General features: G+C 38.3%; 1 protein-coding gene across 1 annotated transcript in view; it reads left to right on the top strand.

Moving 5' to 3' along the window:
- The window catches only part of LOC129361437 (immunoglobulin superfamily member 3-like), a 104,446-nt gene that overhangs the window by 55,689 nt on the left and 25,201 nt on the right, over positions 1-23,556 (top strand). The window contains 4 exon segments of the mRNA XM_055032279.1: positions 6,558-6,977; positions 12,527-12,913; positions 18,264-18,671; positions 22,438-22,857. Of these exon segments, the coding sequence (XP_054888254.1) occupies positions 6,558-6,977; positions 12,527-12,913; positions 18,264-18,671; positions 22,438-22,857 (1,635 nt within the window).

Raw genomic sequence — 23,556 nt, 5'->3', positions numbered from 1 at the left:
TTTCTGTTCATCGTTCCAAATGAAACTGTTTCTCCAGTTAAGACACTAAAATACATCACAAACTTCTTTAATTTTCTCATCACCTTAATGTCATGCATTATGTATTTGTAAATGTGCAAATCCGAACAGTTTTCATTATTATTTGATAAGACTTCTTCAGTGGAGTATTTCAAGGTTTTTTGTTTTCCAAAGTTAAGCTGACTTTAAATAAACATAAAAAGGAGCTTTTAACCTGTTTGAAATGATGTCAAGTTCTTTAAACTTAATGAGGATGCAGATTCCAGTATGCCAGGTAAACTCAAATCACATTTAAGTAGCGTAAACAAAGACTTCAGACGAGATTGAATTTACTCATGCACTTTCTTTGAAATGGCAAAATGTTCACAACATTAAGCTTTTAGCATCTCAAAGCCAAAGATAAAATGTATCCAAAGTAATATTTTAAGGCTGTTCTGATGGTAACAGTTTAGCACCCAGCAGGTAAAATAAGTCACAACATTGTCCTCGCAAGTGGTAAACATGAGTGTTAGTGCCCAAGATTGTCATCTCTTGCTGTTCCTAATCCCTTTACAGATTGAGGTCAGCAGGGCTGCTGGAGGATCTTGGTTTGTTTACCATCTTAGCCTGTCAGAAAAAGGCAGAGACCGACTGATTTGGTCTAACTCTTGCAGTGCTCTGTCGCAAAGATGCAGAGATGCAAAGCAAAAGTGTTAAATATCCTTTGAAGAAGTGCAGCAAATGATCGTGATGTCGCTTCTTTAGTTTTCTTTTTAGCTTTGCACAGGTGTGTCTGAGAGAGGCATGTGAGTCAGTTTGGTTATTAGGTTGGTGTTGGTGGGAATAGTTGTTATAGTAACTCTGGACTATTCTCAGCGGCCACAAAGCATCATGTGGGAGGGTTGCTATGGCAAAGGCAGGTTGTAATGTAGGTGCGTCATTGTGGTTATTGTAGGTCTATTTGAGGCCGCCGTTCACTCATTGTTGACTTGAGTGAGAGAAGTTAGTAACCTTACCAAGATCACCATCTTACGTTGACAAAGCTAAATGCAATACATATAATGTTTTTGGACTCTTGAATTGTCATCAGTTTAGCTGACTTAACACTAATCTTTCTATGAAAAATTGTTCACTTAAAGCAGCTTAAGACACATAAGCTATACATAGCTAAGAGATGATTAATCCAAATGGATTATATTTACCAGATGATTAAACGATCTGATAATGGTGAATTATCTTGACACTTTGACAGTTATAAGTGTTTCTGGAGCTAAATGAAGTAACTACTATAATTTATTTTGCAAATAACACAACTAAAATCCATATAATTCTGTTTGAGCTGCTCTATTTGTTATTATGCAGTGCACTGCATAATAACAGTCTAGTCTGAAGCTAAATGAAGTGCTGTGTCAATAAATGTATGTAGAACTACTGACAACATCACTGAACCATAGTACCACATATGTCACTGCTTTCAAATGTCGATATTTCATACAATGTGTGCTGACACTGAGCTTTATTTAGTCCCATCTTACAACATTGTTGTAAGATGTCAAAGTTTGACAGCCCAAGTAATTTGACAAAAATCCAACTGAAATGAATGGTATCTATAAGAAAAAAGTGAGCAGACAAACAACTTTTTGTAATCCTTCCAGTAACAAAAACAAGTCCTTTAATGGTGTCCTGCAAGTATACTAGTATACTAGTTAAGTTAAGTATACTTAACTTGCAGTTGACAACTAAGAAAAATGTGAGTAAGCCAAGTAACCGGGATAAATATGAATGATGTACGAAGACTTAAGGGAACCAGATTTCTAACATGATAGTCAGTTTTTGATAGTCAGCGAAGTTTTATTGATTACAGAAATAAAAATCAATCAGAAGCCCCAGAATATAATCTGACTGCAAATGTTTCACACTAATCCCAACTTTTAAATCCATGGCTGCCTCATGCATAAATCTATCACCAGTTGTAAGAACTGGTGATAGAGATGCTCATAAATCTGATAGAGATTCTTCTGCATCTCTATCAAATTGCACAAAACTTGACAAATCACACTGGCTGTTTTTACACTTTATCTGGTAGAATTTGACACTATTTCCAGAATTGGAAGATTATTGTTCTAAAGTTGTGGAGAAATATAACAACAGACACCATTATGTGTCAGTAGTTGGAAATTACAGTTGACAACATAATCAAGCCCTGAAAAATTCATCCCACAACACATTGTGGCAGCTAGTCTGAAGCTAAATGAAGTGCTGTGACAGTCAGGCTTCAAATAGCACAACTTCATTTTGGAGCTGACTGTGCTTTACCACTCCTGAAAGGCCTTTAAAAGGCGTTCGAAAAGAAATACTCCCAAGTATTAAAGATTACTCACCCATTGCAGACAACGTGTTAGAGGTGCAGATTGATTGCCACTGGATGTAAGATGCAGAGAGCTTGAGGCCACATAATTCAACTTTGCCTTCACCATACTGGGCATTGAAGGATGGCTTTGAAAGAGAGACCATCAGCAAACCACCAGTGCAGCAGAGAACACCCAAAGTCGGCTGTGGTTCAGAAGAGCTGAACAATGGGCTAGGGAGTATCTCAATTTCAGCTCTGACACCACCAAAAACTTGAACTGTCTTTTTAAAAAATCAATCCGTTGGAGGAAACAAGTTAAAGAGCAGATTGCATTGAGCCGTTATCACCCAGATGTCACAGCCATTACTAACAAATACTCAGCCCAAATCGGTAGAAAATGTAAAGCTTTTCAAACGGCACAAACACAATCTCCGTGTGATTCACGTTAGTCATTTTTATCTCATAGCCCACAAATAAATGAACCAGCAGGACAGTTTTATGAGTTTTTTATTGCTGCCTACAACTTTCATTTGTATCCCTTGCAGCTAGATGGCTTCTGAAACACTAAATTTGAGCAATTTAAGGATTGTGTTCAGTCAGAGCATATCTGTGTTTTCAAGAATGTGGTAAACTATTGCAGAAAGCAGTGTGCTCTTGTCTTGACTCAGTTTATATATCTCTCGAGTGCATCACCTTATTAGAGTGCAACTATATCTGACCTACTTGATTCGTTTTTACGCTCATTTCCTGCGGCTTTTTCTTTATGTTGTTTGTCTCAGAGTGGCTTGTTAAGCTCGAGCAACCAAATGTCAAGCCTCTTCACTCGAGATGCTGCAGACTTTTCTTTCATCCTGTCTTTGTTCCTCCAATTGTTTAATTAGCAGTGACCGATCCCTGATCTGTCTGTCATTAAACCTCGCTGTGTTTTAAGAATCAGACACACTTAAGAAAATGCAGGGTTTTCTCATCTAAATTAGTGTAATATGTACATTTAGAACTGAGTATGGTAAGTTGTAAGGGCTACATTTTCACAATTGATTATTTGAGTTTTACTTTAATATTGCAAACTACAATGCAATGTACTAGGTCATGCTAACAATAATACTAATTACATTATATTAGTATGTTGTTACATTTCAATTAACTAAATATTTCCACATTATTACCATCTTATTACTGAGGTAATATAATATAATAATTCATCATTCTCCACCACTTATTTTAAACAAATAAGGACTATACTTTAAAGGACTTTTTTTTTTTCAAAAGGAACTCTGTTTAGTAATAACCTGCCATCAATAAATATTGTTTTTTTTTTCATATACGTATGCATACATATTAGCCATTCAGAGGTGGACTAGAGCAAAATGACTTTCACCATAAAACAAATATCCTCTAAAATTTCTTGAATATTTATGCTAGCACTATTTAATGAAAATATAAGCCGGGGATGCAACTAAAAGTATTTTGCCTTTTTGTGTATTTCTGATAGTCATTTGACCAGCTGTGCATCAGCACATTTCGAACCAAGAAATGTGCTGATGCACATCACATTAAATTATCCATTAGCATTGTCAGCAAAGTTAACATGACAAAACCAATAATTTCTATGCACAGTATATATATCATAGAACATAAATTCTCTTCAGTAATTTGCAAAAGGCAGACAATATTTCTAAATCCAGTTTCTTTAATGATGAGCAAACATTTAAAGTTCAACACGGAATAAAACAAAACCAGATAACTTTTGTTGTACTCTCTTCATCTTTCTTATTTCCTGCAGGAAGTCATTTTACAACTTGCTATGGTGATTAATCTTTTTCTGATCTTTTTTGTTCATCAGAAAAAGATCTGAATTTTTTTTATTTCTTCCAACTGGGTTACGGATCAGAGTCTGATCAGCCTGAAAATCTGCCAATTCTGATTAATATTGGATTTCTGTCTGCACATTTACTGTAATCCATTGTCATATTTGCATTGTGTCTTTAAATTAGCAAATTTTTAAGCCTGTATGTGATATTTAAAGACCTCTGGGGGCATCAGGTCAACGGATGCCCCAAGCAGTTGCTTATTTCTTTAACTGGCTTCGGTCAAGCATTAAAAATGTGGAAAAAAAAACAAAACAGAATTCAGAACATGCTGACTTTTCACACTGTCATTGTGCCAGTAGCCATATAGCTCTCAAAAAGAAAACTCAACTTGTTGAAAAAAAATTACTTTAGTTTTCAGGTTTTAAAAATTCACTCAAAATTGTCAAATCAGTGTCATGTTGAGTTCCACCTTCTTATATTTTCCAAATTTAGTCAATTCCAGACCTTGAACATCTTATTCTTGATATTTATACAGGGCCTTGTGACCTGCTGACCTCCTGGCCTTGCTAGCATTTAGCTCTCAATAATACATTAAGCCCTGGAGTGCAAGAAGTTAAATCCTGTCTGAAATCCTCCCTTTCCATCTTCCACACACACATTAATATACGATACTGTGGCTCCCTGATACCGGTCCAAAAATACTCGCTCAGCTAAACGTGTTTCTTTAAAAAGCTTTACATGTTTATTTCTGTCGCTCTGCTGAGCGTTTCCAGCCTTCTGAAATTCTCACATCTTGATGTCTCTCTTCCTTCCTCGCACCTGAGTGTCCCACTCTCTCATCTCCTCTCTTCAAGCCATCTGGCTTGTTTTCTGTACTATTTTTTCACCCCTTACTTTTACTGTAGATAGAACTAAGCGGAATGTATTGCAGTCATTTTTAACTTCATGTTTGCATATTTAGTTCATGCAATATGAATAAAATATCTGAGATGTTTTGAGGTGTAATCATGTGTTGTGTTCACTTTAACAATCAATATGGTATGTAATCAGTCTGAAAGCAATGCTAAGAGCATCCCCAGACGTATCTGGCTGTGAGAGATAGAGAATAAGCTATCAACACGCAGTGTCATTTGAAAGTCATATATGGATGAGAAAATAGAGGGCGGTCTCCTCTGAACAAAGACTATTTGCATTAACGCCTTTTCCTCACACCTTCTTCTAAGAGTGAATCGGATTATTTGGCACTTTGAGTTGCATGGGTGTTTATTTTTACACCCCTATAATGGTATGATAAATCAAAAATGCTATTTAAGCATTCAGCGTTTGAAAAATGACACATGCTAAGTACAGTGTCTTCCAGAAGAATCCATGCACTTTTAATAATCTGCATTTTACAACTAATGATGTTCTATTGAATTTAAATCCGTATTTTGACAGGCTCATTCTAACACATAAACAGGCTTTTTACTGAGCCGTGATTTCTGCTCTATCCCTGTTTCGATCAACTCTGCCCATCTTCCCTGTTACTGATGAGAAAAAGAAAGCCTACCCACAGCATGACGCTGCCCACATGCTTCATAATGGTGGATTGTGTGCTATAATAATGCTGTGTTATAACATGCAGCATAAATTAAGTTCAACACATAATATTTTCCTTGCAAGATAAAATGTTTAATTTTGGTCCAAATAACCAAAGCATTGTCTTCCATTTGCTGTGTCCACCACGTTGCTTGAGGAAAACAAGACTTTATCTTCTTGAATCAGTTCTTCTTGAGATTTGCACTTTCCACTCTAAAACCATATTTGTGGAGTTCATGACTATTTGTTACCATATGTAAAGTTTCTCTTACCTAAGTTATGTATCTCTGTAGCTCTTCTTACCCAGGCTTTCCTTCTCCAATAAGGATCTCCTTGTCAGTTCAGATGGAAGGTTTTGCCTTGTTAGGTTTGCCGTTGTGCCATGCTCTGCATTTATGAATCACATAATGCTTGTGCGTCATTAAAGGTTTTGCATGTTTCATTATCAAGCCTGATTATAAACAAAAAAAATGTAAAGAACATATCATTTTCCTCACACTTTGAGGAATTTTAAATGTCTTTTAGGTGCTGCTATCATGTCAGGTCCCTCTTTAAAGAAGAAATTAGAGCTCAACAATGTTTTTGTCTAGTTGAATAAAGATTAACATTTGATTCAGGTTCTTTTTGATGAAGCTCAAATCATTTTCCTCACACTTTGAGGAAAATTATATGAGCTTTGGTTTTTGTTGGTTTGTCCCATAAGATCACACATGCATCAATGTGAACATTTTTATGAATACTTCTGCAAGTTACTACTACATCTTATGCCTTATAATGATGATGATAATAACTTTCTCTCCCTTCTTTTCCATTTGTTTCAGTGATCCCTGACTCGTTGACAGTGACAGCTCCTCCCCAGACTCTGTCCAAAGTGGAGGGTGACACATTACAGCTCAACTGTGAGGTGTCTCGAACCACAATGCAGCATACACATCTGTCGGTGGGTTGGTACCTCAGATCCCCTGAGGATGCAACTGCCCCACCTCAGGAGCTGGTCACTCTGTCCAGGGACTTTGTTCTACGCTCTGGAGGACCTTATCGGCAGAGGATGTCAACGGGAGATCTCAGGTTGGATAAAACCAGTGCCACATCCTATAGATTGACCATTCACAAGCTCCAGCCAGTAGACCAGGGGCTGCTGTACTGTCAGGCAGTCGAGTGGATTCAGGATCCAGATGGAAGTTGGTTTGCAATGACACGCAAGCAGAGTGAAAAAACACAGCTCCGCATACAACCGACTGGTGAGTGAACCCTCCGGCTTCATGTGAGATTCAAGGCTTCTTGAAGACCAAATCCATTGCAGCTATTTCAAAGTCACACAGGAGAGCTTTAATACCTTTTTGAAAATGTTTTCATCAGTGGCTCAGTATGTAAAGGTATGTCTTGTGATTAATAGGTTGTAAGTTCAAACAGCTGATATGACAGTCTAAGCCACTTTAGCGATTTGCCTTTGGTGAAGACTTTTGACCCCTTTGCCTTCTAGTAGGGGTCAGAGGTCCTGGTGGCACTGATTAAATGGAAGCCTAACTTCTGTCAGTCTGCCCCAGTGGATGTGTGAATGTGTACAAATGGAAGAATGACTGATTACAGTGTAAAGAGCTTTGTAATCCTCAGACTTGATTTAGTGCTATACAAGTGCAGACCAATTTACCATTAACCATGACTCAGGCTGTGTGAACTGAAAATCATTAAAGCAGAGTGCAGCAATTTATTGGACAAAACAATAGACAGATTTATTATTTTTCTTATTGAAGTTTTTCATTCATCAAAAAGAACCTGAATCAAATGATAATCTTTATTAAACTAGACAAAAACATTGTTGAGCTCTAATTTCTTTTTTAAAGAGGGACCTGACATGATAGCAGCATCTAAAAGGCATTTAAAATTGTAGTGGGAATAGGTTTTGTTGGTCTCTTTCTAAAAACGAAAGCCTTCATTCTTAAAGAGCAGTAATAAAAGATCCCCTCCAGTTTTAAAAGAAGGCAGACACTTAAAACATGCACATTCAGTAAAGGAAGGCTTCAAGATCCCAAGGTCTTCACACTGCTTCCTTTGCAAATACCTTACGTTTAAATCAAATTAACTTTAAATATTTTGGTGAGAACAATGTAGGTATAAATTTGGGCCAACACTGTTTATCATCACAGATCTAGGTTTGTTAGGGTTTGTGTAGTTTATGTAGTCACTGTCTTTAAACTTCAGTGACTAGTGATTATTTTGTTGTGTTTTTATTGTCAAGAGAAAAAAGTCTGGCCCACTTCCCCCTCATATTTTTAAATTTTATAACAACATTTAGCAGAACAGTTTCTACTAAATCTTTATCAATTAATTATGATTACAAAAAGTTCCCACAAATAACATTTTCCTCTGGACATGAGTATAGTTAAAATTTAATGATACGGGTTATGTTCCTGGAAGTTTTGAGACTGATATTTGCTGCAGACAAGTAACTGCAACGACCCATTCTAAATGACATGATGTACTTCAAATAATGTACACTATTCATCCTTTGAACCAACAGTTGAATTGACAATGCCACATGTCTAAGAAGGTTATCTAGAGAGTTAAACATACAGTTTAATTCCAGTGCACTTTTGCTGTACTGTCTGGCCTTTGTATTTTCTACTTGCTGCACTTCAAGTGATGCTCAGTGAGTTTAGAGGCATGCTTGGGAAGAAAGGGTAGCCATATTTAAAGAAAAAAACACTTAAACCTCTGTGAATTTTGGTTCAGATGTAGCCTCAATAGGTAAGTGCTTCATACTTTGGCCTTTTGCTTGCTGTTTTAGGAGAACGTGACCTATAGGAGAATAATGTGAACTGCCTTGCAGCTCCTGCTTACTGAAGCTACTAGTGGTTCATAGTTTTAACCAAACAAACCGACACATGGACACAAGAATCTGGGCGTTGAACCACCAACTCCAATCAGTAAACAGTTCTGCCCCCTCTACTTTCTGATTCACAACCAAACAAGTGTTTCTGTGGGAACCAAAGAAAAAAATGGGTAATCACATTGGTCTAGATCCCCTCTGTCCTTTTGATAGGCACACACGCCTGCACGTGGGCCGGGTTCCTCTGATTGCTGATCAGTATCTCACGTTAAGCTCATTAGCTTACTAAAAAGGGCTTAGCTAAACCTCCACAGATTCCCCACTTTTGTATTTGTGTCTGTTTGATGGGCAACATTACAACCAATTCCAAGAATAAATTTAAATGTCTCAAACAGTGTGGGTGTTTGACATGGGAGACTTATGGCTTACACATAAACAACATCCCCAAGCAGCACATGGCCCAGGGTTCAGAAGCCAAAATGGATATTTTTTGTTCAGTTGTGCAGTCATATAGTAGCATATTAATGTGAAATATCACAGAAATCATAAAATCTGTTGAAAGCAAATACATACAGAGAATACGCTTCTAAGTAATGAGAAGAAAAATAAGATAAAAGCAGAGTGGGAATGTGAATGGTGGCACTGGAATGGGAATGATTTAACTATATAGAAACAATAGTTAATGCACTGACCATCAGTCCATCTATTGTCTGTACTTGCTTAATCTTGCATGGTCATGAGGCAATAATTGATCTCCAGAAGTCAGGGGATGATACATAAGTTGTCAGCCCAATACAGGTCAACACAGAGAGAATCACACCTAAGACCAATTTAACTCCAGGCGTACCCTGAGATAACTCACATATGCAAAATTCAAATAGAAAAGAACATTAGTTAAACAAAAGACCTGCTTTATGCAAAGCAATTTCACTAACAATTGCCCCACCATGCAGTCCGCTGACATCTCAATTAAATAAATAGGCACAAGTATCACACCTTCTTGTGACAAAGTTCTGACCATTGCTCTTTAAGACTCTATGATTACTGCACCATAGAGTCTCAATATGGTGGAAGCACAATGAGCTGAGATGACATAAAGAGGGATTTGTCTTTGGGGTGTTCTGGAAAACTGAAAAAGCCCAAAGAATGTGTTTGGGTGGCTGGCATTGTAGCATGTCTCATTAGATAATCTTCAAATAAGGCCATCAGTCTCCTCACACACCAGAAGGACATGTAACAAAAGCTGCTTTATGGTTTTGCACATGCACATAGATCTTATCAAGCACTTTAGACCCACTGTAGTGTATTCCATGCACATAAAGAGACTCTATGTGCTTCTAAGAAAAGGCCAAAGATTTGTGTGATAAACTGCTTTGCCTTTTGCTTTTGTGACTGTCTGATGCCAGCAAATCACTTCAAAGTGAAGATCGTTTTGCCTTTGTCCATTAAATGCTGATCCGCTGTGGCCTGATGCAACTCACTGATGCCCTAGCTAGTGCAACATGTATAAGGACAAGGGGTTGAGTGGAGATCTTCCATAACGCAAGTTTCAGATCAGCTCATGCTACTTCAGAGAAGAGACACCGAAAAGCTCAACCCTCAACACTTCTTCGCTTCATCTTTCCTGTAATCTATAATTGATGCAGTTATTGTTGCACGACAAAGAGAATAAGCAGCTGCTCTGCAGTATACAGCTGTACATCTGAGTGCTTAAACTTCGTTATGTGCATTTTTTTTCCAGCTTGTTTTTGTGTGCCTATTCCATTATGAGGGTGCAGCTTGCATGCCTTCAGGGTAAAGTTGCCTGTTTTATGTTTCACCTGTTTAAGGGGATATTTGACAGTGTGTGTGATAACATAGACAAGGGAGGCAGCAGCTCCTCCATTAGGCTTCTATTATAAAAGATGGAGTGGATCTCAAGACAGCCTCATCACTAGCTAATCACCCACAGCCGCCGTCAGGGAGAGAAGTAACAGACAGAATCCTAATGCAGCTTTCACTTTATCTCTTCTTCTCCCGTCTCTCACCATCCTTCACTGCTCTTTGGCCACCTCAAATGAACACTTCTCATATTAGTTTTTGTTTTTTTATAAATTTGTATATTTGTTCCTTTTGCTTCACAAAGTCCAATACCTCACCCCAAATGCACCCTATCCTCTGCACCATTACTGTAAACTCCTCCTAATATTGAAGCACTCTTCAGAGTTATGACCGGATTTGGGTCACCCACCAATCAATGACATTGATCTGTTTCAAATATCCCAACAAAATATTTCACTGACCTCATAGAAGTTCACTTTTGAGTCCATTGGTTGTTCTTCTCTGTCCTGTTTCATGGTGTGTGTGCATATTTGATGCTACTGCTATCCACCTCATCTCGCAGAAGGTCACAGAGTCAACACACAGAGAGCCAAGTATGTGTTTCGACAGTTAGTTTACCCTATTTTTTCAAGACTTTAGGTAAGAAGAAAACAACAGTGAAAAAAGGACAAATTGAACTGTTACAATAAATAATGTCTAAACTCACATTAATAGAGGTGAAAGCTTTACATCACCTTATTGGAATCTATTTTAGTTAGGTAAAGTTAGCAAAAAGCTATCAATCAATGAGTGAAATGTTCATTTTATTGTGTGATTCTCATACATTTGCATATCTTGCTTGCTACTATTTGTTGCTTCAATGTTTTTTGTTCCAATTATTTGGTTTTAATTTTGGAACTTGAGTGAAGAACTGAACATTTTATTCCGTTATGCAATTCTAAGTAGGCCATTAAAGCTATTAATTCAGACATCTATCCACTGTCCCCTTAATGGTGACCTACATTGGGAGCAAACTCGACTCAGGGGACATGAGGTTCCATCACATTGTGGGTGTGGTCACCACATAATGTGTATTATTGATTTAATATAAAGCAATGATGTATGAAATAGTAAAGCACCAACTAAAGGTATGTTTCCATTATTCTATCCTGAACATTTGTCTCCGGGAACTTATTCACCCACTGAACCCTTGGCGTTGATTAAGCTCACTGAGAATCCTGAACCTGCATTGGAAATAATTTGACCTTGGACTTTAGTTTGTAAAAGGCCATTGAAAGCAGCCATGCTGACATCAGCATATTAGTATTAACAGGAAACATTAGCTATAAATATAAGATATCAATTGCTTTCCATCCATTGCTATTGTACACATTAATTACTATTGGTCAGCTGGCCGATACTTTCCGTTCAGATGCTACTTGTTTGGTCAGTCACTCATCTGTTGTGTTTTTATGCATTAGTTATTAGTGAAAAATATATATTTATCATTGATCTCGTATTACATTATTCATTGCTCTTGTACCAGGGGAGTTTTTGAAATTGTCTATTTAATTGTGTTCTTTTGAAACCCTGTTTATACTCATTATAGTTAAAAAAACAAAGCTGCCACATCAGTTGGATGCAAGCATCTCAACTGTAAAATATTATAGCAAATTAAATAGAACAGATGGACATATGCACACAAAGAAAAACAAAACTACGATCAAGCTTAATTTAGCCATGTGGAAGTGTTGGAACTATCAGTGTTAACTCTAATTGTTCATTTGGTGTGTGTAGGAGGTTGGAGCAAAACAGCAAGTTAAAGGGCTAAGTTATATTTTAATTAGATTTTTTTATTATTAGTTCTGGTTGTGAAATATGGAAAATGGTTCCAAAGATTTGTCTTCAGAGCAGGAAACCGAATGCTTCATTTTTCATCCCATCTCTCCTCCCCTCTTGTGTTTCTTTTCTTTAAAAGTTTATTCAGCTGTTGTTCAGTTATAAAATGTTTAATTGGTCTAAGACATCAGGAGGAAATTGCTTGGGATGTTGGAAAATAAACCTCACCTCACCCTCATCTTTTGCTTCTTTATAAGAATTGAGTATATATTTGGCTGTTTCTGACTATTGTTTTTCTCTATGTCTCTTTCTTCTACTTAGATCGAGACTTCAGCATCCAGGTGAGCACGGAGCGGCGGTCCTTCATGGCCGGTGAGTCGCTGGAGCTTCGCTGCACCATAGAGGCGCAAAACGTCCCCGAGCGTTTCTTCTCGGTGTCGTGGGTTTTCAGCAGCTCACCGGTGGCCGTGGTGGGCCCCAGTGCCGTGCCTGTCCTGGGCCCTGGTTACGTTGCCCGTGAGGCAGCCGGACTCGTGACTGTGCGCAAAGAGTCTCCCAATATTCACCTGCTGAAGCTGCATCGCTTGAGCATAGATGACTCCGGAAAGTACATCTGCCGCGTTACGGAGCGGGAAAAGACACCAACAGGAGACTTCATTGACCGCAGCAAAAGGTCGCGCAATGTCCAGATCACAGTTCAATCACTCAGTAAGTATTGAGTCCTCTACATAAGATTTTTTTCTCTTCTCAAAATTGATCTATACCAGACTGCTTCACTGCCTCTACCGTCAGCTTTGACTAAGAGGGACAAGATAATGCTGCTTTTATTTCTGATGTGTTTTCTTGAGTGGATTGTTTAGGGTTGGTTATGCTGCTCTGTGGTCCTTCCCCATTTGCTTGGCTTTATGGGTGGGGAGTAACACTATAGGCGGGTAATGGAGAGCAATAGAGTCTGGACTAAAAAGAGCTAACAGCCATGAAATGAAAGTATGGAGAAAGAAAAGAAGCAGAGAAAGGCGTGAGGCTCTCGAGGGCCATGTAAGTGGTTCCCCTGGCTAAATTAATGTGTTCTGCTGGAGCAGACCTCTTCAGCTGGCTCAAGCAGGGCTGCCCATCGGGGTTGTGTAAGGGCTGCAGCTGACTGATTCAAAGTTACAGTAAAACCTTTAAAACTGGAGTCACAATTCTGTTAACTGCCCTGAGACTATTCCTTCTCTTAATCTTGGTGGAGGAATATGCTGCCTTCTTCTTTTTTTTACTCTACTTTTATGTCCCTGAGGACAGGAACAGTGAGTATGAAGCCAGCTGCTACAAGTATAATAAAAACTGAGTGGGATCTCCTACAAAACAACCAGAGTTACCTTACTTTTGCTGCTGCACCTCCTGCTAAATTAGAGAAAAAAAATTACGGTAGCTTGCAGTTGCTCCTGAGGGAATATATGTACAAGAGAGGTTTAGCTTATCCAACAAAAGACCCTAATGACCTATAAGGGATGTTTATTGTGCTTACTCAAGATAATGACCATAGCTGTTGGGGAGGGGGGGTCTTCTTTCATACATACAAAAATATTTTTTTAATGCTTGATTTATCTAACCCATGTACAATCTTGCTTGTGCCTGCTTGTTCTAATTGGTGTAATAGGTGTAAAGTTAGTCTTAGGTTGCAGCAGGAGCTACTGCTGACGAGTGGGATGTAGACAGAGGTGACAGCACAGAAAAAAAAGCAGCTGTAAACACCTCTGATAAATCAGAGCTGATGGATGAGTTTACATTTGCAATAGGAACACAAGAGCATGTTCACCTGCCAAACTGAATCTGTTTTACACTAATAGAACAGCAAGGTTTTGAGAAAATTAGAAGAGATGCACTGTTGTGGTAGAACACAGGTTATTTGAGAGAATAGGAACATATAAAACATAAAGGGTTTAAAGGGGATTTGAATATGTAAATGAAGAAAAACATAAGGATCCTTGGCTTGCACCCATTACACAGGTTTCGAGCATTCTTTATCTTTAAAAAAAAAAAGCGAATTAAGAAACAAAAAACATTAAAAGACGACTCATTTCATCTTTCGTTTTTGCTTGAGATTCAAAAAATACCAATGTGTACCTGTATATTGTTGATGAGATCGTAAGTGTTGTACACAAAACCTGACATGTTTGTGGTTTTGTTGTGCCCAATCACTTTTTAAAAAAACCCACAAACTCATTTGAGTTTAATCTTTTGCTAGTTTCCAGTTGCAATTAGCAACATGGATCATTGTCTTTCTTTCCATCACACTAGCCATGTTAACATTGAGCAAGGATTTTCCATTTGATGAATTAAATACTAAAGAATCAGCTTCACTAATTAGCAGTGATGTTTATAGATGACTTGATTAAATAAAAACTTCAAAAAGAACATATTAGAAGTATATCACTGCAGTTTTCTCTAAGTTTTTAAAGATGGAGCAACCAATTGGATTTTGAGGTGAAAGTTGCTGCAACTTTTCCATGTTGCATTTGGACTTTGGGAGACTTGCCTTATATATTCGACTTGGAATTTGTATGTTTTTTATGGTAACAGGAAACTGAAATAGTGCTGATTTAGTACTTTTTAGAAATATGACAGTATAGTTGTCCTTAATGTTTATTGAAGAAGTACTTGCTCTAAAACTTTTAACAAACACTAGAGTGCACACTTGATCATCTGATGCAAATTATACATCTATATTTCACTTTCTGCTTTACTTTATAAATCAGTGAGGAAAAGTGATACAATAAAGCTGTGGAAAATAGCAATGAAGTTATTAAAATTAAAGACAGAGGGAAAGAGAGAGATAAAAGGGTTTCCCTTCATCCATTAGAGTGTTATAGAAACAAGAAGCAATTTTATTCCATTTTCAGTGAAGGCTCATGCTTATTAGGGGCAATGAGGATGGCAGAAGCATGAGGCAGAGCTTGGCCTAAGGGGAGGCAAAAACTGAGAAACGCTCACAAGACTGAAGTGATTCCTCACAGGGGGATGAGATGTCATGCGCCAACCAGAGGTACGGGATGTTTGATGGACGTAGAAGTGACGTGAGCTTCGGCAAAGCAGAAAAGGGATTTTTTTAAAAACAGAGCTGAAGAGAAGACTTTTATCCTTTCACTCTGAAGTGCCACTGAGCCCTGTGATCTGAGTCTTCTTTCCTGTGTGTATGTGGACTCGATGAACAAGCTTCATGGGGTTCAGAAAGAGAATCTCAACCTTCACGTACAAATGTTCAAAGCTGCCAGTGTAAGAAGCCTGGGGCCAGTTAGTACTACATGCATGCTCCCATATTCACTTACAAGGATTATAATGGACATGAGCCACACTTTTACGTGCATTTGTTGTCCATTTAAGAAAAAATCTGGTTCTTTTTATTGAGGATGGCCTCGGGTACTCTTCTGGGGGGTTTTCTGTTTGTTTTTATGACTGAAAAATGTTATTAATGTTGTTGTTTGTGTTCACCTTGACTTGTCTTTGTGGTTAACAATATGGTTCCAACCTGTAGCAGGATGGCAAAGTATATATCCAGTCCATTTTCCTACCACCTCAAAAATAGCACATTATCAAAAGCAAATGCGGAGTGTGGATCACCAAAGAAAATTCAAAATACCTAAAGCTAAAGACACCAGGCCACTACTCTGACAGGTGGACTAGTGAAAATATTCTGTTCCCATCGGAGCGTCCAAGGCACATTTTTGCTTTTAAACATATGAAAAAAACAAAACAAAAACATTCACTTCAACTCACAATGTTTACCTTGAGAACAGTTTAAGATGACAGACTTATGGTAGCATGTTTATTGACTGCTTTGATATGACTTATTGATATTGATAATTCATTGTGGTTCCATAAATGTGCTGACAAAACCTACAAGTTGCTCTCTTGCATCTAGATCTTAAAACGTTGTTTTATATGTCAAAATATTTGATATACAGCATTTTAACTGCTTTCTGTGCAGGTCTCGCTTTCATAGACAGCTGCAAAAGGAGTTCGAAGACTTCTTATAACACAAATTCTTTATTTGCATTAGATAATATGCAAGTGTGCTTTCAAGTCTGAAATTGGTTGTACAAATTGCGGTACATTGGTTATTTTGAGGACAGCTGACAAAGAAAGATATAAACAATACGTCCATCATCTGTATTGGGACCTGATACTTGGGAAATGAATCATGAACAACACTTGTTTATACCTGGTTCAAAAACAGATCTAGTTCAAGGAATGTTTTTTTTCAGTTTTTATGGAAAATAATGTCCAGGTAACAGAAAATTGACTACAATTCCATTGATAAAGCCTTTGGGGCCAGCAGAAGTATCATAAAATCTACAGCATTGTTACTGCTAACTGTGCTTTCTGAAGTGTAACAGGTGAAAATGTATTCTGTGAAAAATGTGGAGGAGAAAAGCCTTGCAGCTCACAGGCCACTCTAAGGATTCATTCAAAATAATTGTAGGCACTTTAAAAGATTTAAGGCGCTGTCACGCCCATTGGTCGGCAAAAAAATTGAAGAAAAGTACAACCATCAACTCATATTTGTCCGCTGGCCCGAAGCAGACTAACGTTACTGTTCAGTAAAGGGCATCTGCTTCTGTCAGCTTAACCCAAAGCTGTACCTCAATGAAGCATGACTGCAGCAACGTCATAATAGGGATGGATGAACGACTCAACTTTCATTAGTACCGTGTTTTAACTACTACTTAAATTGCTACTAATTCATTTTATATTAATCCGTCATAAATTCTGTATATATATTTATTAATAAAAGAAAATAAAATGTGATATTTCCTAGAAGAGACTGAAATAAAGCTGCCAGTTTTATTTTAGGCAGTGTAGCATTTCCCTCTGAATAATGCATTTTGGAAGTCAGACACAATAAAATTACCAGCGACAAAATGATTTTCCGCTTTTGGCAGTTTCTCATTTTCACCTCACACCTGCCTCTCTGCCACCCTGAGACACTTTGAAGTAGACATAAACACAAGTTTGCCATCACTTCCTCTGCTGCACACAAACCCTCTTTTTCTAAAGCTTAATGCACTCTGTTAACAAATCTACATTAAAGATTGTTGTTGTTATTTCCTCTAAAAAGCAAATAGTTTGTTCTCATTGTAATGTGAAGCTCAGACCTTGAAGTCTAAACACTCAGGAATGTTTTTAAAAGCACATTATACATTCAGAAATCTATGGACAATTCACACATAAATAGCAATCACCGCTGAGAGTCAAATGTTGTATGTTATAAATAGATTGTACAGAATGTAACTCCATGTAATTGATTGACTTATACTGACTGAATGACAGACACGAATAAATTTGTTGTGATTTAAGCCAAAAATTCATATAGGAGTTTAATTCTCAAACTGCAAAGAAAGACTTGCATAGACAAGATTGCATTGCATTTGAGTAAGGTACAATGGATACATTTATAATAAAAATATCCATATTTATTTAGTTATGTGAAAGTTATCAGTCAGTGAAAATAGCATTGCATTCAAAAAGACCAGAGCGGCTTGTGACACTCAGGCTCCATGACAACAATACTCTCGGCTGTGAGGGTTTAACCAAAAAAGAGGGCACGGTGTCGTAGAAAGCAGAAATAATGACTGATATTTTTGAAAAAAATACATTTATTATGCATTCTGTCTTTTTGTCTCTTAAGTTATTCCATCATCTTTTACTAACTTCAACTGAAAACATCTAATTCCTCATTCATTCAGAAAACCTCATTATGTTCTAGTTCTCCCCGATACAATCAGGTGTTGCTAAAGCTTAAAGATTTTTCTTGATTTTGTCATAACTTGGAGCTTACAGTAAATTTTCATTATCTCTGTAATAAACTTGAGCTGACAAGCAAAACCCAAAATGTAAGCCTGATGGAGCATGAGACTATGGGTGCACATGTAAACAAAGAGACTTCTGCAAATGTGTTGTACTTATTATAATTTTTAGTAAATTTGCAACATTTCAATATATGCATATGCTGAAATGCACACACTCTCATCTTCAACCTTTTGTCTGTGTGTTTTCTTTATTTCTTCTCATACAGAGAACAACACCACAGTGTCGCTATCTGCTAACTCCTCTGAGGTCCTAGAAGGAGACCCGATCCAGTTGATGTGCTCAGTCAGCTCTGCTATTGCTCCGCTGACTGTTGTATGGGAGTGGACAGACAGGCAATCAGCCGGACCGATCCAGGAAGTAGCCTCTGTGGATCGGGACGGAACTGTTACTCATGGACCCAGCTACAGAGAGCGCTCCGGTTATGGGGAAATTCGTGTTGAGAGGGTGCGTGCTGACATTTTCTCCCTATCCCTCTACAATGCTTTACCTGGAGATGAGGGTCAGTACCGCTGCTCAGCTACCCAGTGGATTAACATCGGCACCGAAACAGAGCCAAACTGGGAGAAACTTGGCGAGCAATCGGGCACCAAAACAGTCACAGTAAAGACTGTTGGTAAGTTACACAACATAAGCCTGGATTCTCAGCCCCAAAGTGTGCTTGTGCACTTAAAAACTTGAATATTATTGGAAAAGTTAAATTTATTTCTGTAATTCAATTCAAAAAGTGAAACTCCAAGCCATGCTGCTCCCGTTGATGGAGTTATTAATAAGAAAGATCAATAATCAGTGTTTGGTGCTTTTTATTAGGCTGCCAGTTTTCAATGTGTTAGTCTTATTCAATAAATGCACTTATATAGGGTAGCAATTTTGAATTCTTATTTGGTATCAGCATTAGTAACCTTGAATAACATGAATTAAAACTTGAAATATGTTTATCCAATGAATCTATACAATGCATGAGTTTTACCTATTAAAAGTGAGACACATTGCAGTAGTAAATGTGGAATCAAAATTTTACATGGGGAAAATATTGCCTTTGATATGTTATATACTTTTTTTCCCTTCCGATTGATTCTAAGTGCAGCTGCAGGATTGGGGGTAAAGGGGTTAACTGGGATTCATTGTTTATGTAGTTCAAATATAGTCTGCTTTTTTAAAATGTCTTGAAGTCAGGAAGGCATGTAAACAGTCTGACTAGCACAACAATTGCTATTTCAACACCAAATCACACTGAGCCATGTAGTTTGTAATATGGTGAATGGCTCAGAAAACACATGCAGTCCTCAGATTTGAACATCCCATGGTTTATTCATGCTCCGTTTAGGGGAAGGAGCAATTATGAGAGACACGCACTCCAACACTACCTGCTGCCTCGTGTCAAGAGCAGTGCTCTTCCCATGATGCCAGGGATAAACCTATACATGCCAACACACACGCACACCCATACACGTATGGATTAGTTAGAATAATTAGAATGGAAATGCGGAAGCAATATGTTTCACAGTCTGCGAGTTTCCTCTGTCACCGCTGAGTTAAGCTTAACATTCACAGTTCAGGCAGAGGAAGCCACTGGAGCGGAGCAGTTTGGAGCTGGCAGCCCACAGCACCAGGCGCTCCCACACTCGCACGATCGAGGGATTAGCTCCCTGCAGCAGCACAGAGCAGCGCTGCAGAGAGTAGATGTCAGTTTTTAAGTGGCCATTTGTCAAGTTGGAGCAACAAGAACAACATTAGTCTGAGGAACAAGAGACACATTATGCAAATGAGAGAGAAGTCCAAAGCTGCTCATCGTTCTTGAGTTAGACTCCTCAACGTCGCCACCTCTTCTTCTCCACCACGCTTGTTGATCAAAGGATTTTCTGAATACGCACCGTTGCGTGACGGTCAATGTGTTTTTTTTTTTACTTTGGCCCTCATTTTTCTCACTTTACCCCTCCAGCTGCAGCTTTATTGAACCTAATCCTCACATGCAAATAGAAGTCTGATTTTTCTTCCAGCTTTCTGCTCTTGTACAACTGTTGGCATGTTTTTTTTAAGTCCCTGTTCTTTTTTTAACTAAAAGGAGGGGAAAAAAACTTCTGCTCCAAGTTTTCTGTCTAATCACAGATTGGGCTCAATGTTAGCCATGTCCTCACAGTGAACCAGTCTTAAAGGCTATATATCTTCATATTTTATATAGGGCTGCTGCACCTTCGTTAATGGACTCCATCTGATTGCTCGTGGTGAATAGAGGGATGTCCTCTAGAGACTTTGTATAAAGTTTTCTTCTTTACCTCAGCTGACTTCCTTAAAGGGGATTTGTCTGGTTGCCTGTTTAATTCCCAAATCTGCAATAAGCAATAGACCAATGCACTAAATAACTGGAAAGAGAGAAAAAGAAGTAAAATATTGTTTTCTGCATATTTTTTAGGAATTTAAATCTGAAAAGTATACAGTGTGTTTGCATTTTCTTTCAATTTGGTTCCCCAAATCAAAATCCAATTAAACTGACTACCAGGAGCAGTCAAATATATAGTGAGGTGCAACTGCAAAAACTTTCAAGGCCATCAGAACTGACAGCCAAGAGAACATTAATCAAAGAAACAGCCCAGAGGCCCTTTTGTGACCTTGGAAGAGCTGGAGAGCTATTTCCCCAGAGGACAATTAGTAGTTGTGTACATTGTTGAAGATATGTCATGTTTGCAGTCTACCACAAGAACATAGATAAAAGAAGTTGCTTTGGTCAGATATGGCCATCCCAATACTGAAAAAAGTTAGCGTCAGCATCATTGCATGGAGTACATTTTTATAATGAGGCATGGGATGCTGGTTAGAGCTGATGGAACGGTGGACTGAGCTACATACAGGGGAAACATTGAAGGAAATCTTTAAGAAGCTGGAGAAAAACTGGTAAGAAGGTTCCCCTTCCAGCACGACAAAAAGTACACAGTCCCAGCTACAACAGAATAGCTTATCTAAATGAATCACTCAAAATCCAGACTGAGATCCAAAAGGAACTGCAGCACAGCTTGAAAATCCACTTTCCATTCAGCTTGACTGAGCTTGAACTATTCTGTTAACAGGAATATGAAAAAATGTTCGAGATATACTACCATAGGCTTGCAGTGAAAAATTTGGCTTCACAAAGTTACGACTCAGTAGGTTAAATGCCAGCTTGTTAGCATGTTGTGTTGCTTTGTGTTGGTCCACCACATTGGACCGATGTGGAATATCAACCACAGTGCTTGGTTACCACCAATGGCAGATTTTATTAGGATTTTTATTTGAAATCCTCATCAAATATATGAAAATTTGCGCTTGCAATATGACAAAATTCAGGTGCCCAGAATAGAAGAAAAACACTGTAAAACCTATGTGAACAGGCAGCCTAGTGGTATGTCCTGTTGTATTATATGTGCTCATAGACACAATATTTCACACAACGGTGATTTATAGAAGAAGTGGATAGATGGACAGATGGATGGGAGCAGTTTGACGGGAGATGAGAGATAGAGCGAGAGCAGACACTTATTGTCTGTTAGGGAATTATAGCTTCAGGCGGTCGTCCCAGCAGCAGCAACCAAGTTTAGACAGAGAGCCATTGATTAGACGCCCTGAAGGCCAACGAGGAGGATGGCTGTCAGAGGACGACACAGGGTGAGGACACACTAAAGGAAACAACAGGGCTGTTGACTAGAACATAATGGAGGAATCTGCAAAGCTTCAAGGAAGTACATTGACAGGACCAAAGTTGGCTCCGCTCCCATTCTTTTTCTCATCCATATATCTACTTCGTCCTAATGAGCAACCATCAACATACTCAAAACTGGTGAGAGAAGAGCAGTGTTATCTTTATTGTACCTTATCTTTTGATTTATTTTCTCTCTACATTGGCCTCCAACAAAGGTATGTTTTGGCTTCATCAAGTCGGGCAAATGTTTTTGTCTAATGAGGACAGTTTAGACTTGGCAGGAGCTGCGTGTACATCGAACATTGGTGCTTAGAGGAAATCTCTCCCTCGGGTTTCTTCTGTTTCATTACCAATCATTTTCAAGCGCACTAAGAACAAAAACCACTTATACTGTACATAGGCCTCTAGAATCTTTGGCTATGGAAATATAGGGAAGTACTTGTGAAGATTTAAAGCTTCTTTAAGTATAAGTCAATGTCCTTTCCGTCAATACTTGCTGAGTTCCTCTAGTATGGGACTTATGCCTTTTAGCATCCTTGCTTCCTGCAGGAGATTGTACCCCCTGCATCAGTAGAGACTAGACTTAATTACATGCACAAGCCAGCGTGGCTCTATTAGAGCCACTCAGCAGAACCAATAAATCTAATAGAGAAGCAATTTGACTATGTGTGATCTTAACCTCCTGTGCCCTTCTTCTCCCATCACCCAGAGTCTTCCTTTATGGTGTCGGCGTCATCGCGAACGCCATCGATCTCCTTCGGAGATTCCTTTGACCTCCTCTGTCTGGTCAAGCCTCGCCACAACCCCAGAGTCCCCACATCGGTCACCTGGCGTTTCATGCCAACTGGTGCTCAAGATGACGATCAGGGAGAGTTCAAGGACCTGGTGACGTTCACTCGCGAAGGCACCCTGCAGTGGGGAGAACAACTGCTTGGTTTGGGCACTCGCACCACTGTGGACCGCTCACACTCCAACACCAACTTCCGATTGTCTGTGACCCGCGCGGGGCGCCGAGAGGCTGGCAAGTATCAGTGTACTGCCATCCTGTGGAGGAAGAATTATGACAACAGCTGGAGTAGAGTGGCTAATCGCACCTCCAACCTTCTGGGCATCAATGTCCTTCAGCCAGGTAAGGCTTTATTTCCCTTTGTCTAGCAGAATAAACAGAACTACTTCTCAAACAGTAATAAAGACAAGGCACGTTTATGTGCCGCACCAAATTTCCACATGGTAGTTTCTTTACAGTAAAGTGTTACATAAACAAGTTGTTACATTATTTATGTAACAACTAAACAATGTTTAGTTGTTACATTAGGAACAAATGTAACAACTAAACATAAAAGTAAAGAAAATGAAAAACAGAAAAAAAAATAAGCATCACATAAAAGTAAAGAAACACAAATTTAAAACAAATATCTGAAAGAATATAAATTTGAACACATCTCATGTATTCAGGGAGTTTTTACAGAAGTAAGATGCATAGGACTTTCACTTGTTTAGTTCTGGTCCTCTGAACACAAAACACATCTCTGATTATCTAACTGATCGGGTATTTTATGGTTTGTACTCGACAAGCAACACTTAAATGTGTTTTGGTGAAACACAGATTTGTTGATGTTTTGAGAGACTGATGTTTACAAGCCTTTATTTCTGTTCATTGTGATGAGTTTTTTTTTTCTTTTGTAATGAGAACACATTTCTAGGAGATTAGAATATTACATCTTAATATTACAATAATGAAAAAAAATACTGCAAAACAAAGATGCGAGGTTAATAAAAGGTATGTTCAAATCTACTTACAAAATGTATTTTTAATCAAGACAAACTA

The sequence above is a fragment of the Poeciliopsis prolifica genome, unplaced genomic scaffold, assembly GCF_027474105.1.
Source record: "Poeciliopsis prolifica strain line A6 unplaced genomic scaffold, Auburn_PproV2 SCAFFOLD007, whole genome shotgun sequence".
NCBI lineage: Eukaryota > Metazoa > Chordata > Actinopteri > Cyprinodontiformes > Poeciliidae > Poeciliopsis > Poeciliopsis prolifica.
The sequence above is the reverse complement of the archived record's forward strand: the minus strand, read 5'-3'. Positions and strand labels throughout refer to the sequence as shown.